The sequence below is a fragment of the Micropterus dolomieu genome, linkage group LG16 (assembly GCF_021292245.1).
Source record: "Micropterus dolomieu isolate WLL.071019.BEF.003 ecotype Adirondacks linkage group LG16, ASM2129224v1, whole genome shotgun sequence".
NCBI lineage: Eukaryota > Metazoa > Chordata > Actinopteri > Centrarchiformes > Centrarchidae > Micropterus > Micropterus dolomieu.
The window spans coordinates 12,882,370-12,897,438 of NC_060165.1; the positions used below are offsets into that span (position 1 = coordinate 12,882,370).

The following is a 15,069-nucleotide window of genomic DNA, read 5'->3' on the forward strand; positions in this document are numbered from 1 at the left end:
CATTTCTATTACATCCTTTATGTAGAGCAGTGACTCCCTGAGCCGACCTCCATACACTAGGGAATAAGCCAGTTGCGATAGAAAGATTAAACATATGTGTTGATTTCTCTGTGATATATGGAGCAGACAGAAAGAAATTAGTATAGTTTATTACTGTCTACCATTTTTATAATTGCTTTTATATTACTGTATTGTCTGCTTTGTAGCAGAAGGGAGTTACAAACCCAGTTTCACTTTGCAACCTGTTGTAATGTGACAAATAAATCTACCTTGTACCTTGTACCTTGTACCTTGAAAAAAAAAAATCACATTTATCCTTTCCAGTTGAACTCCTGGAATCAGTTGCTTACAATGCCTTGAATAGTCAAGCTGTATTAATGTAGATTAAAAGTAGTCCTACACTACCCTCTGAAATGTAGTAGGCGTAAGTAGCAGGAATTGAAAATAATTACAGTACAACTGAATTAATTGTACTTCAGCCTAATGAAATGATTGGATGGGTTTATGGGCATTTGATTTATTAGTTGCTGTCAGGATGTAAAGAGAATTTCAACAAATAGTCTATAACAAAAATGCATTTGAAATATATTACCTACCCTGGTTATAAGTAGTCTGCAGTGACCGAGTAAATTTATTTAGTTACATCCCACACTGATTGTAATATTAAAAAGTAATGTTAACCGATAGGCCTACCTCCCCACACCTGACACCTCAGGTAAGTCCGCCTCTAGCCCCGCCCTCCTCAGTGTCAGGACGTCGGTCGACCCACCTGAGTGGGACAACAAAGAAGGACATTATCCGACACATCGAGTCAAATGAAGCGACCGACCTAGACTCTCAGCGGATTTGAATTTGTTCACAATGGAAGAGGTGTTTTTTAAATCAGCGTTACCTGCGCAGGACTCCTTCGTGCTGGATGACACCAGTCTGGCTCTGCCGGCCGAGCCGTCTCCAAGATCCTCGACGAAACTGAATTCAAACGACCGGAGTCTGCGCGTTCACCAGCAGGTTCAGCTCACACTGTCACGGAAGGCAAGAAAGCCCGCATCAAACGGTAATATCCAGTTTTCTTATATTGTCTTGATTAATGAATGGATGAGTCACAGGATACCGAAAATAGGCTCTCCGATATTAGGCTGTTAACAAATGTATCCGCATCAGGATGCACATCAGGTCAACCCTATGAGATAGCCCACTATTTTCAAAATTGCCTGTGTGTACTGAGGGTGGTACACTCTGGGCGCCAAATATTCACAAGGCTCCATCACACTATTCATACTTACAACAAAGACTAGTTATCTAGGCCTCTTTCTCTTTTTGAAATTTTGTTTGGGAAGCACTGTATAAGACAGTTTAACTATAAGCTATTAAACAATAGTTTCCAGCATGTTTTGGTTCGTGACTGCTTTTAATGAAGTGTGTACTTGCTGGTGATGTGACCCATCATCATTGGTTGACACTGATTTCTCCTATAAACCTCTCAGTTTGATTCATTTGATTGTTTTACTTTAACTTTTAGACCCCAACAAGGGGAAACCATTATTATATTATATTATTTTACAAGAGAATAAAAAGCAACAATTAGGTTAAAGAAATTTGAGCAGCAGAACAATGTTTTTCTTTTTTCGTGTTCCATTAATTATCTTTTGACCTTGTGGAGGGGTCCTAATCCCTAAATTGGGAACCACTGCTATAGACCCTATAAGCGGCCTTCTCTATCCAGAGGATACGCTCTGTGGTTAGCTTACTGGATGTCTACTATCATTTAGACTAAATACATGTATATTTTGAGACTGGAATGCATGCTGCATAGTGTTTTGCTTGTCCAACAGGTTTCTGCAGTTTCATTCATCCACCTAAAGGGAGATCAAAGCGACAGGTGACAAAGCTTGAATTTAATATCTCACCCGCTGGCCTGCTTTCCATGGGGTTATGCCCTTATTTATTTTGCACTGGTAGCCTAAATAAAGTGAAGGGTGGGTCAGCTGTGAACTCCAGTCAGTCGTAAACCAAAAATAATAATAATATTTTTGTTGTTTTATTGTTCTATAAAAGATAAGTTTGTCACTACTTATTAATAGGTTATATGAATTTAAACAAGATGATTTACCATGTCGGTCTAATGTAGGAAGAAAAAATGAAACTATTTCAGCTGGCTTTCTCAAGCGAGTTCCATAACTAAAATAAGTGTGAAGTCATTTCAGACCTGAAGACTGAAATAAAAAGTAGAATAAGCTCAGCGTTAATGAATATTGAGTCAGAAATTATTTAGTCTAGAGGGAAATTTGTCAATTACATATTAATAGGGCTGCAGCTACAACGATTATTTTCATTATTGATTAATCTGGCACTTATTTTCTATAATAAGTGATTTATTGCTTGGTTATAAAACATGGGGAAATCGTTTTAAAAATGTATATCATAAAGCCGAAGGTTCAAATGTCTTTTTTTGTCCAACCAAAAGTCAAGAAAGTATCAATTAACTATGTTATTTGATAAATAACGTGGAACTTGGTATTTGTGGCAATTATATGATTTAATGAAACACTTAAATAACAGACATAGACAGGGTTTAAAATATCTATCTCATCTGCCTTCCTCTTGTCATAATGCAAATGGACATGATATTTGGTTTGCGATAGTTTAGAAAGACCCCTGCAGCACTATGAGTGTGCACTGTACTGTCTCAGCTCAGGCAGCCGGGTTAGGAGTCATGCCCCCAACCCAAGGAAGTGGTAGTGTATCCATGCGTTTAGGAATTACAGTGTGAAACAGTACACTAACAAAACCTCTTCAACTTGTTTCAGCTGGTGTCCATTTACAGAAAAACACAGCCAACAGCTTTGCTGCTCCAAATGGACTTTTACCAAAGAGACAGGTAAGGGACTGGTTTACCTTGCTCTCCCTATTCATGCACAGACACACACAAACTATTTACTATCATCGATCATTTTCTGTCACTAAAACTTCTGATCTGATTGTCCTTTCACCCTGTTAAAACTCATGCTCAAATTCCATGACAGATAGCCATGAGTTCAATACTTTGCGTGTTTGAGTTGTCCTCTTTTTAATTTTGTACCTGTCCATTATAAAAGAACTACTTGTACTCGTAGATGCATATCAGGCTGCACGTTAAAAATTGTACTCCATCATTTGAATGTAGTCAAATGGTGTGTTGCTGCAGTTTGTTCAGAGCTTCCAGGCTTATCAAATGAATCATTGTGTTCTTACATGTAGTTTGACATTATAGATCATTTGTGACCGTGTTAGCTCTAGGTATATGGAGCCCTCAAACTGACTGTGTAATGTATTTTATCATGTGATTAGTGGTAAAGGAAAAATATAAAATTTTAGATTCCTTTTAAACTCTAATTTAAGATGTTTGGATATATTCAGTTATATTTTTGACTTGTCTGATAACCTTTTACCACATTTTGCCTGGCTCCACATACAAGAGATGTTGCCAATGTGCTTATTGTAGAAAGAAAAAATGTTGTACATGACAACTTGTGTAAATAGGGAATTATATTATATTACTATATAATACCCCGGTTTTTTCGTACAGCACAGTTTAAGACAATACATTTCAAACATTTCATTTGTGTAAATTAAATAGTGGAGTTTCTACTGTATGCGGGTGTTCAGTTTTAAATACAATGAGAATGAATGTGTTTTTTAATGAATTATATAACTCAGTAATCATATATATATATATATATATATATATAAATACTAAATAAAGGACTTTAAACTGAAAGAACCAGCTGAAAAAAATATGTGGATTGAATAAAAGTGTGGATTGTGTTTTTTTTTTTCTCACAGGTAAATGGATTGGGCTTCGCTAGCCGCTCTCTTTCAAGCAACAATGTGCAGAGACCATCCAGGAGAGTGGAAGTGTCTCCACCAGAGAGCCCAGTGTTACCTCGCAGTTGCTTCATTTATAATAGTCTCCATTTTGGGACATACTCCCATCCGGGACCCAGTCAGTCGCACATGGGGGGCACTCTGTCAGACCACTCAGTGGTTGCTGATTCATTTCAACGCTATGCCTTCTCAGAGGCACCCCGTGCGACGCGGCCAAGCATGTCCACATCTGCACTCGGGACCTACCGCCAAAGGTCACTTAGACAGACAGTCGCACCACGGCCTGTGCTTGCAAAGGCAGCGTTTCAGAGTGGCAAATATGGCTCTTCCTGGAATCCTAACCAAAGTGTTGTCAAACAGGAGAAACATACAGTGCAGAGAAATGGTGATATGGTGTTTGGAGCTATCCAGCATGATGAAGGCTTGTCCTGGTTGAGTCAAATGAGGAGGGTGAGTCAGGGTCCCCGGAGACTGAATTCATACCCACCCTCGGTCGCCAGCATGGAGGTGGACATGGGGAGGCAGATGGAAGTAGAACTCCCCACTCAGCAGATACAGGCACACAATGTCATGACACTGTAAGATTATGTGTTTGTTTGTGTCCTGTAATGTCTGATTCAGGCCATGAACTGCATTTTGAGACATTTGGGGGGGGTTTTTTTGCATTCATGGCTGTCTTCTCACACAGGAAGTCAGAGAAGAAGCCCCCAGAGATGACGTTAGAGAGGGCCGTGAACCTGCTGACCCAGGATAATGACGAAACCCTGATCTGTGCAGCCAGCCACATACAGAGTCAATGTTTCAAGAGTGCAGATGCTAAAAAGATGGTATGTTTTATCATATGCATTGTCTGGGATCATTTTGCAGTGATTTCAAAGTTTTCATTTGTGGCACTTATTGCAACATATTACCACATCTTATCACTCTAGATAATGTCTGTAGTAGGTTTTACTGCAACATTTCAACAGACACAAGTCATGTTAAGTGGGGTTGAAATGTGTCTTTTGCATATGACCCACCCTACTATTTATTTAAATAAAGTGTATTATTATCATTTGTAGTGTATCCAAACCGTTTTTAAACAAAATAGTCCAAGCCTGATTTGAAATATAAGATTTTAAGTATTTTTTCTCCTCAAACCCTAGCTCAATCACATAACAACAGACATCTCAGACACACTTTAAATGTTGTAGATTCAGAGCATTTAGAAGGAACAATAAAATTGGGAAACAGCAGTGTTATCTTTCATGTTGTCAATGAATTAATACGTGACATTTGAATGGCACGGCTTATTTAGATTCTGTGTCTGTCTGCCAATGAATCTGTCAATCAATAATCCACTCTTGTTCCCAGGTATACTATCTCCGTGGGATTGGAAAGCTCCTGCAGCTTCTTAGCATCGACAATGAGGAAGTGCAGCGTGTCGCAGCTGGGGCACTACGCAATGTAGTTTACCAGAGCAGCGAAAACAAGATGGAGGTGAAGGAAAATGACGGCCTGGCCACCATTTTGCATGCACTGAAGAGCAGCCGAGATGTGGAGACCAGAAGGGAACTTACTGGTCAGCTATTTACTTACCTACATAAAGAGGATCTCGACAATGTTTAAAACCACATTTTCTACTTTTGATTGCTGCACTATTTGGTAATACTGTCACCCCGACTGTACTTGTTTTATATACACATGCTGACTTTAAGGGTGGCACTGTAGGGGTTTTAAATATAGACCTAGTTTAGCAAAACATTTGACATAAAGCTCTTTGCAAATAAAAAAGTAAATTTCCATCTCACTCCTAGGTCTTTTGTGGAACCTCTCCTCTCATGACCTTTTGAAGGAGCGCTTCTCAAGAGAGGCGTTATCAGTCCTCACCCAGTCAGTCCTGGTGCCCAGTTCTGGCATTTCTGAAGGGGAAAACCCAAAAGACGAGCTCCTAGCTGATGCTGATGTTTTCTACAGTGCTACTGGCTGCCTGCGGTAAGCTTCTTTTGTTAGCTTTAAAACGAGATACTCAGAGGGCTTGTGGCGTGTTGATTATAGAAAAGTAAACAGACACATTACTGGAGTTAGATAATCAGCTCGTACCAAACTAAATATGGCATTTGAGAATGTCTACAACAATAGGCATGTGCTTTGCTGGACATTAAATACATAAAAATTGATTTCACTTTATCACCAACGACCACAAAGTCATACTTTGTGATCAGTATGGAACAGAATGGCACATTTGGAAAAAAAAACTGGTGGAAAAAGTTAAAGAGTTTACAGTCTATCAGCAGTAAAAAAGATCCACAGTAGAATTATTGTTTGGTAATTGTGCAGAATAAGGCAATACTTGATGATATTACAAAGGGCAAGAGTTTACAGATGGCTGAACTACAATTCAGTGTCAGGCTGTGCGTAAACAACAAGGTATTAACAAGGTGTTAACTGTTGCTTCAGCTTTATTGTGCTACAATAATAAGCAAGAAATACTGACAAGGATTTCTGTGGAAAGGACTATTAGTCATTTTGATTTCCAATTAATCTTGGTGGCAAACTCCCAATAAAAGGAATTTAAAGAAGGAAACAAACAGGACAGTAACTTGATGATGCAGTAAAGAAATATTCAGTGTCTTCAGTTTCAGTTATCAGTCATCTTAACAATGAGAGTCTACAGCCATGCTTGTAGCTTTGTAGCCTACTTAAGCTAAATGCTAACATCATTATTCAAACATGCTCACAGTATTGCAGGTTTATATTCACCATTTTTGTTTAGCCTGTTAGCATTCTAACATTTGCTAGTGAGCACTAATCACACAGTACTGGAGAAGCTGATGGGAATGTCATTAGTTTAGCAGGAATTTGCTTATAAACCAGAGTAATTAACTTATTGAAATTCCAATAGTTGTCAAGACATTTATTTAAAACCACAAAAAACTGCTGGTGGTGCAAGAGCAAAAGTCAGCGGATTACCAAAGTCATGACAATAGGGGAGAACAGGGTTGGGTTTCACATTCATTAAGGCAAGGCAAGTTTATTTGTATAGCACATTTCAACAACAAGGGAATTCAAAGTGCTTTACATAAAACATAAAAGCAACATAGGGAAAGTGAAAAAAAACACATTAAAATATAATTTTTAGAAAGGGTAAAATAGAAAAACAGGATAAAATTAATTTTAAAGAGTTAAATAGGAAATAAAAACAGGGTAAAACAGGACTGTAAAAGTCACAGTGCATTGTACAATATTGATCTGCAGCCTTACATTTGATTTAATTAAAGGCAGTGGTTAAAAGAAAAGTCTTCAGTCTTAATTTAAAAGAACCGACTGTTTCAGCAGACCTGCAGTTATCTGGGAGTTTGTTCTAGATATATGGAGCAGAAAAACTGAAAGCTGCTTCTCCTTGTTTAGTTTAGACTCAGAAAGGAATCGGAAAGCAGGCCCTAAACCATTTAGTGCTTTATAAACTAACAGCAGGATTTTAAAATCAATTCTTTGACATACAGGAAGCCAGTGTAAAGACCTGAGAACTGGAGTGATGTGATCCACTTTTTTGGTCTTAGTGAGGATGAAAGCAGCAGCGTTCTGAATCAGCTGCAGCTGTCTGATGGATTTTTTAGGGAGCCATGTGAAAACACTGTTACAGTAGTCAAATCGACTAAAGATAAATGCATGGACAAGTTTTTCCAGGTCCTGCTGAGACATAAGTCCTTTAATCCTTGAAATATTCTTCAGGTGATAGTAGGCTGACTTTGTAATTGTCTTAATGTGGCTGCTTAAATTCAGGTTTGAGTCCATGACTACACCAAGATTTCTGGCTTGGTCTGTGGTTTTTAATATTACCGATTGAAGCTGAGCACTGACTTTCAGTCGTTCTTATTAAACAATAACTTCAGTTTTATGAGTAAAATTAATGTACTTGACAATTGCAACTGCCGCAGCTTCCTCTACCGCCATTTTATTTGAAAATAAGATGATGCTCCATCCTCTTCCGCTACGTAGCCAAGATGGAAACCATTGAGGGTGAAAAGTGTCCAGTGTTCCACGCTCACCTTTTTGACCGTTAAGAGTTTTCCATCCGGGTACTCATTTTGCCATACTTGTCAGTGTGAACGCACCTATGCACTCATAACAGTATGTGTTAGTATGGAAGGGCGCGAATTGAGACACAGCAACCCCACGATGAGAATGATTGTCACAAGTGCACAAGACGTATTTGACAGTCCATATCTTTTGAAGTTGAACTGAATAAGCTTAAGGAGAGTCAGGTTACTCCATTTCGAGTTGAGACCTCCATTACTCATTGAAAGGGAATATATTATATATTCAGTTTTTGAGGGATTCAAATGAAAGTATAAAGTGTGGCGAAAAGCCTCATTCTCCACTACATCTAGCTAGCGTGGCTAAAAACAACAAGACTAATACTGCTTCTATTTAAGCCTAGTCACAAAAAAATCATAAGTAATCCCTATCCGATTTTTTATACAAGTTCTCTACTGCCATGGTATTGTGGAAAACTACAATTTAAATGTTGTGGTCTAAGATTATGTATCATATTGTTGGCTTAGTTGTTAAGACATATATCATCTCTCTGTTTACCAAGCAGGAGATATCAGAAGTACTACTCCCTTGGCAACTATAGCCAAATCAAATGAGAGAAGACTGAATTATTCATTGGGCTCTCTCTTCTCTCCGCTCTGCTGTTATCATGTTCTCCTAATCATGTTCTCAAACCTTTTGAGCTCCCTGTGGATGAGAAAAATGATGAGTTCCTCTCCAATTTAAATTTCATCACAGCACAAAGAACCTGTTGTGTGGAGTTACAATGTTAATAGCTGTATTTATTTTCCTAGGGAAGTAGGATTACATAAAAATGGTTTGGTAGTCTGAAATAATTTCTCATGCTTGCTACTAGTTATGAAAATGCCTGAGATCCAAAATGGTGCATCCATTAACTTTTTTAAAAGATGTGTTTGACATAAGATGCAATTTTCATTTGGCTTACTATAATTATCAGAATTATTTGTCATTAATGTTGCTAAGTTTTCTAAAATGGTTTCAGTGGGACTGAAAAATGCTCATCTGACTGAAACAAACACAAATATCACATTACTTTGACTGTTTCTGTTTCTAGAAATCTGAGCTCTGCTGGACCACACAGCAGGAAAGCAATGAGGGAGTGTGAGAATCTTATTGACTCTCTGGTCTACTACATCCGGGGATCCATAGCTGACTATAAGACAGATGACAAGGTGAAATGAAAATGATAAGCATTCCAGAGATACCATTTATCGTCTGTTTCACATCAACCGGCTCAGTGGTTTGATCTATTGTGCAACTTATAACTGGTCTACATGTCGGAATTTCTAAATCGTTCTCCTCCACATGCACATATTTTGTAACTTTTCTATCCTGTAGTGCATGTCAGGTCATTCATATAAATCCTATTGCTTCTCACTGGATTAAAGTCAATAGTTCAGGAACAGTTGGGTCTCACTTACAAAGCCAAACTCACTGGACTATACAGCTTGCCATGCTGCATTTAATTTGATATTTATCTATGTATCTGCTATGAAGTCCACAGAAAACTGTGTCTGCATCCTGCACAACCTGTCTTATCAGATAGAGGCAGAGCTTCCTAACCAGTACATCAGAGATGTTCGGGAATCTCGACAAAACTTGGTTCCCGTCGGCTGCTTTGCTTATCGCAGTGCAAAGATCACAGAGGTAATCCCTTCAGACAATAATCCACATTGACAGTATAAAAGATGTCCTTGCTGTATAATATCTGAGAGCGATATTCTGTGAAAACTGCTGCAGGTTTAATAACCCATAAAACAGCTTCTTAAAAGGTTTATATACAAAGTATGTATGTGGAGAGAAACGTCAAACCAAATAATACATTTTACATTCCTGCTGTTTCCTGGTGCGTCTGTGCCAACAGTGCAAAGAACTTAAAGTTTAAATTCTTCATGAAATCTAGAATTAATATCTACTAATAAATTCATTCTAATATCTAAGAAATTAGATCAAATAAATATTTTTAGATTAACAGTGTATGAAATGTTTAATATGAAAGGTGTCAAAAGCAGTTAGAAACCCACAGAGAATAATGACTACTGCAGTTCCCCTCAGTTCTGCAGTGTTTTTAGTTCAAGGTTCACTCTCACTGCCTTTGTTTCCAGACAAAAGGAGCGCTAAAAACTGACTGTATGCTTCCTGTCCAGCACCCAATGGCAGATAAAACAAAATTAGCAACTATTTAGGCAGCATAGTAGAGCTAAAGATTCTGATATTTCCCTCATGAGTTGGTGGAGACCAAACCAGAGCTAAAAGGAGAGTGACCAAATGGACTTTTGTCAGGTGGACAGAAACAAAACTCCAAATGAATGCTTGCATTTATCTTAGTATATCTTTGAGATGTATGTGTATATGTGGGGTTGAGTTCAGGCCTCTATGCAGGCCAGTGAAGGTCTGCCACACCACAGGCTTTGCAAAAAGTTAGAAGCTCACAATTATATAAAATGTCAGTGTATGCGATACCATTAAGATTTCCCTTACTTGAATTTAAGGGTAGTACACATATGTGTGGAGAGGGGTGTCATATTTATGTGGAGGTATCCTGACTTACTGTATTGTCCCTAGTATGGATAACCCTGATTACATAATGAAGGTTATTTTACTTCCTCCAGAGTCACAGAAGACATTATACAACAGTTCTCAAAGGCAGAGTAGCCCTTCTTGTGATGAGAAAACTGAACTTTGTGTGTTAAATCAGGGGAGTGAAAGCCATCAAAAATATTTTACTGCTCTACAGGATGAGAAAGTAGAGGGATATTGATAAAATAATACTCTCTTTTTTTAACATATATTTAGCATGTAACAAGACTTCTAGTATGTAACAAGCAAATAGAAAATAAACACAGGGATAGGGGATAACAGTTTGGAAAATGTATTATTCATTTCACTGTGTCTTTAATGAAAAAAGTCTTTGCATGCCCATCCAATCTGCATTGCAGCTGCTCATTGACTGCATTAGGCAGTGTGATTTCTTTATAATTCTATGAATTTACAGTATGATGCAAAATGGCATGGATGGTCAGCCATAAAATAAACTTTAAATGTCTACTCAAGCACAAAAAGCAAGAAAAACAACACAGACAAAAAAGTAGGCATGTAATTCATGGTTAATCTGCTGCATAATAGTGGCCTCATCGTCATTATGAACCCAGTTAACACCACCAATATAAAATCAGCTGCAGCTCATAAACCCTTTTTTCTCTGCAGCATCTGGAGCAACAGTGCTCCCTGCTGGAGGAGAAGGCCAACCCCCGTGGCATAGAGTGGTTGTGGAGCACCATCACTATCCGGATGTACCTGTCACTGATGGCCCGCAGTGTGCGTCACTACACCCAGGAAGCTGCCATCGGAGCCCTGCAGAACATCACAGCTGGGAACGGAGTGGTAAGTTTTACAGGTTCATTCTGCAAAGAGGAAAATAACATATAAAGACTACTGACATATACAGCTGTAGACTTCTGTAGATCCATATTTGGATTTAATGTTTTAGTTTTACTGTATTTTTAGTTTTACTTGTACCTGCTGTACTTTCCTGAACCACAGTCAAAACGCCAAAGTACTAAATGTAATAAATGTTTTGGATACTAAATGTTAGTGAGTGTGGGGTCGCACCTATTTTACCAGCAGTCTGTGGATTACATCTCTGTCTGATGACTGAAACTAAGTTGAAGTGATTTTACAAAATGAGTAGAGACATTTGGAAAGTTATGGAAATTAATTTTAAATTTATAATATAACACAGAGTTAAGCAAGCAAATTCTTGATTTTTTTTTATGTATAATTAATTTTCAAAATTATGAGGTATTTTTGGTGATTATGGAGAAATTCATGTGATGGAAAAAATCTGACTCATTCATGTCACTCATTTTATTATTTTTTAAAGGCACACTGAGTATTTCTTTGACAAAGTGTACAGGGAATTGTAGATGGAAAACTGATCACAATAAAAACTATTTGTCAGACTGTTTACAAAAACTATTGAACAAACCTTTCACAGTGTGGTTCTCAAACTTTTTCTGTCACACCCTCATTAAGAAGCCAAAAAAAGTTCATGCCCCTCCTCCCCAGCAAAAGTGGATGTCATTTTTTATCAATCATTAACAATACAGGCGATTGGAATAAGCAAGATTCGGGTTAGCACAATAGTCTTGTTAGCATCAGAGCACCTTTGTTTTTTTATGTCACGGCTTGAATCATATTCATGCAAGTTTAGGTCCGCTCAACATCCATGACCCATCTGAAGTGCCCCCCCCCCCCCCCATTAGAGAACTACTGCTTTAACAGCATCAAAAAAACATTGTTATATTAATCAAATTCAAACTCACACATTTGATGTGTTTTCTGTGGCCTTGCAGGTGACTGAAGCTATTGCCTTAACTATTGTCCAACGGGAAAATGGCCTTCAGCATGTCAAGAAGATGTTAGAGGAAGGAGAGAGTGATGTGAGGAGGACGGCCATATCGCTAATAAAAAACTTCTCGCGCTACCAAAAACTGCACCCTGACATCGGTAACAGTTTCCATTCAAACCTGAGATACTTTGATGTTTAACCATGTTTATTTCTCTCCACAAAACATTTGTTTACATTTGGACCATGAATGTTACCTTAAAAAACAGCACACTCTCAACATATCTTTTATTTGTTACCCTGAAGTGAAGCAGGTGTTGCCAGAGGTGGTGGGCATGCTACCCAACAACGACACCGGCACAGACCTGCCCACTGAGGTGACTGTTTCTCTGTGTCAAATCCTCATCAACCTGAGTCAGAGCAACATGCAGCACGTCAGGGCCATCGTCAACCAGAGAGCGCTCCCAAAGATCATCAACATCAGCAGCAAGGACAACGGGTTAGTCTGCGCTAAGTTTATCGCTGCTCATAAAGTGCTCCTATATGAAACTGAATAATGTCCTGTTTGATTTATTTATGAAGAATGTAGTGACGGCAAAGAGCCTGGAATGTCTAGCTTTTAATACTTATATTACAAGAGCATTTTTCTTAATTATTTTAAATTTCCTAGTCATGGACCAACCAGAGAAGGTCAGGCAGCATGCGTCCTGCTGCACACCATGTGGAATCACAGTGATCTCCATGGGGCCTACAAGAAGGTGGGTTCCTATTCATGCAATACAATACTATTGTCTTAGTCATTTGTCCTGAAGTTTTCTGCACACAGTGAGCAGGTTGGAGTCATTGTTTAGATGCTGCTCAACACATGTTGCCATCCCATCTGCATGTATTTCTGCAGCCTCTTTGATGTTTATCGGCTCTATTTATGAACCATTAGAAGCTTTAAAAAACATTTTTATTTGAGGTGTCATGTTTTATACCGTAGACAAAGCAAATAGCCGCCAGTCATTTCAGTTTTGTACAGCATAACATACATAACACTGACAATTTAGGCCTGTTGTAGAAAATTCGACAGTGTCGGCTATGAGAGAGAGAGAGAGAGAGGATGCTTCATGGCAATATTACATTAATAGGATTGGGTCTGTCAGGTATTTAATTCACTTGTTTGGCCACCTTGCATTGCTCTCTTTTTTGATACTACCCCTGTGGGCAGCAAGTGAAAGAATTCCAAACAAATACATTTTGGCTTTAAGAATCTCTTCTAAATATAGTGTCCATATTCAAAACCTTTTCTCTCAACAGTGTGGCTACAGGAAAGCTGATTTCATCAATGCAAGGACAACAAAGGCTGTGAACTCTGTATGAGACTGAGCCGTGGATCTGTAAATACCAAACTCAAGCCGTAATTGTCAACAAAAATTGCGCTTGTGGTCTCAAATCACTTAATGCGCTCTTCCTCCTTGGTTGGATGGTCTGTGTCACATTTTAGTAACTGTTTTTTTTCCTCAAGGCTGCAAACAAAATATTGTGAAACACATTTATTTCCCTTAAAGGTCCTGTGACATGTGTGTTAGCTGAAGGATAAACTTGCATTTTCATTATATGACATGGGGAAAGAGCTGGATGTTGAAAAAGAGATAATGGAGAAACAGAACAATAAACCCACTGACATTTCAGAACACATTCCTCATCAGATACTTCATCAGAAAAACTGACGGATAAATGTAGAAAACATAACACATCCTGAAAACAAAGTCTCTCCGGTCTCAGATGCTATGTTCAAGATAATGAATGAAGTATTTCTTTATGACTGTGTAGTTTTACTGTAGCGGCAGCTTAACATTTGTGTATACTGTTTTGTGTGTTGTTGTTTTTTTTGAGCACTTCAAGCGACAGTCATTTAACAAAAACTACAATGGAAAATTTCAATTATTCACACTAAAGAAATTGTGAAGGATGAAAATCAAACCAACCATTATTTATGACAAACCAATGAATTTATATGTAAATGTATATAGTCTATTAAATAATTAAAATCATTTCCTGCTGTAAATCTCTTGCTCTCTGATTTGAGTTGTATCCATCTATTATATATATATATATATACACACATACACACTGTATATATATATATAAATAATATGCACACACACATATATAGTCCCCTCCAGAAGTATTGGAACAGTAAGGCAAATTCCTTTGTTTTTGTTGTTCACTGAAGACATTTGGGTTTAAGATCAAAAGATGATTATGAGACAAGAGTTCAGAATTTCAGCTTTTATTTCCTGGTATTCACATCTAGGTGTGTTAAACAACTTAGGACATATCACCGTTTGTATTAGACCACAGCATTCTTAGGTGAGCAGAAGTAATGGAACAAATAATCTTAAAGTAAATAACATGATGGGGCCAGTCAAGAATCTGGTCCCAGTGAGGAGGACCATTCTAGCCTCCCTATGACCTCCTTCACCTTTCCCCCTTTGGTCATGTCTCACTACATACACCCTTAGGACTCTGGGGGGCGGGCAGGCTGCAGGGCGTTTGGTGGGTGGGGCTGCTTTATTGCGGCCTCGCCCTTCTTCCTCCCCCACTGGCCACCCCTCAATTTTCGGGGGTGCCGTGGGGTTGGTGACGGCCTTGCTTGATTGGTGGACTGAGGGGGGGCGTGGCTCCCCTGGCGTGGGGGCCCGCTCTGGACCTGGATCTGGGGACACGGGCTTGTGGCTTTTGCTCATTTCTGGGCGGGTGGTGTGTCCCTGGGCCTGGGGGCCCGTTGTCTTCTCTCCTCGCTTGGGCCC

At 38.6% G+C, this 15,069-nt stretch overlaps 1 protein-coding gene across 2 annotated transcripts; it reads left to right on the top strand.

Annotated features, from left to right (window-relative positions):
* Nucleotides 1–830: 830 nt before the first annotated feature.
* Nucleotides 831–14,324, top strand: pkp2 (plakophilin 2). Of its 2 annotated transcripts, XM_046072515.1 has the most exons (13): nucleotides 831–1,054; nucleotides 2,808–2,878; nucleotides 3,823–4,442; nucleotides 4,553–4,691; nucleotides 5,218–5,425; nucleotides 5,661–5,838; nucleotides 8,978–9,095; nucleotides 9,421–9,570; nucleotides 11,131–11,307; nucleotides 12,279–12,432; nucleotides 12,578–12,770; nucleotides 12,942–13,029; nucleotides 13,574–14,324. In XM_046072515.1, the coding sequence occupies exons 1-13, from the start codon at nucleotides 862–864 to the stop codon at nucleotides 13,634–13,636; spliced, it is 2,352 nt and encodes a 783-aa protein (XP_045928471.1). In that variant the 5' UTR covers nucleotides 831–861; the 3' UTR covers nucleotides 13,637–14,324. The 2 variants fall into 2 exon arrangements, 1 of the variants encoding a protein (XP_045928471.1); XR_006828614.1 differs by lacking the exon at nucleotides 13,574–14,324 and having other exon boundaries at nucleotides 12,583–12,770.
* The last annotated feature ends 745 nt before the right edge of the window (nucleotides 14,325–15,069 follow it).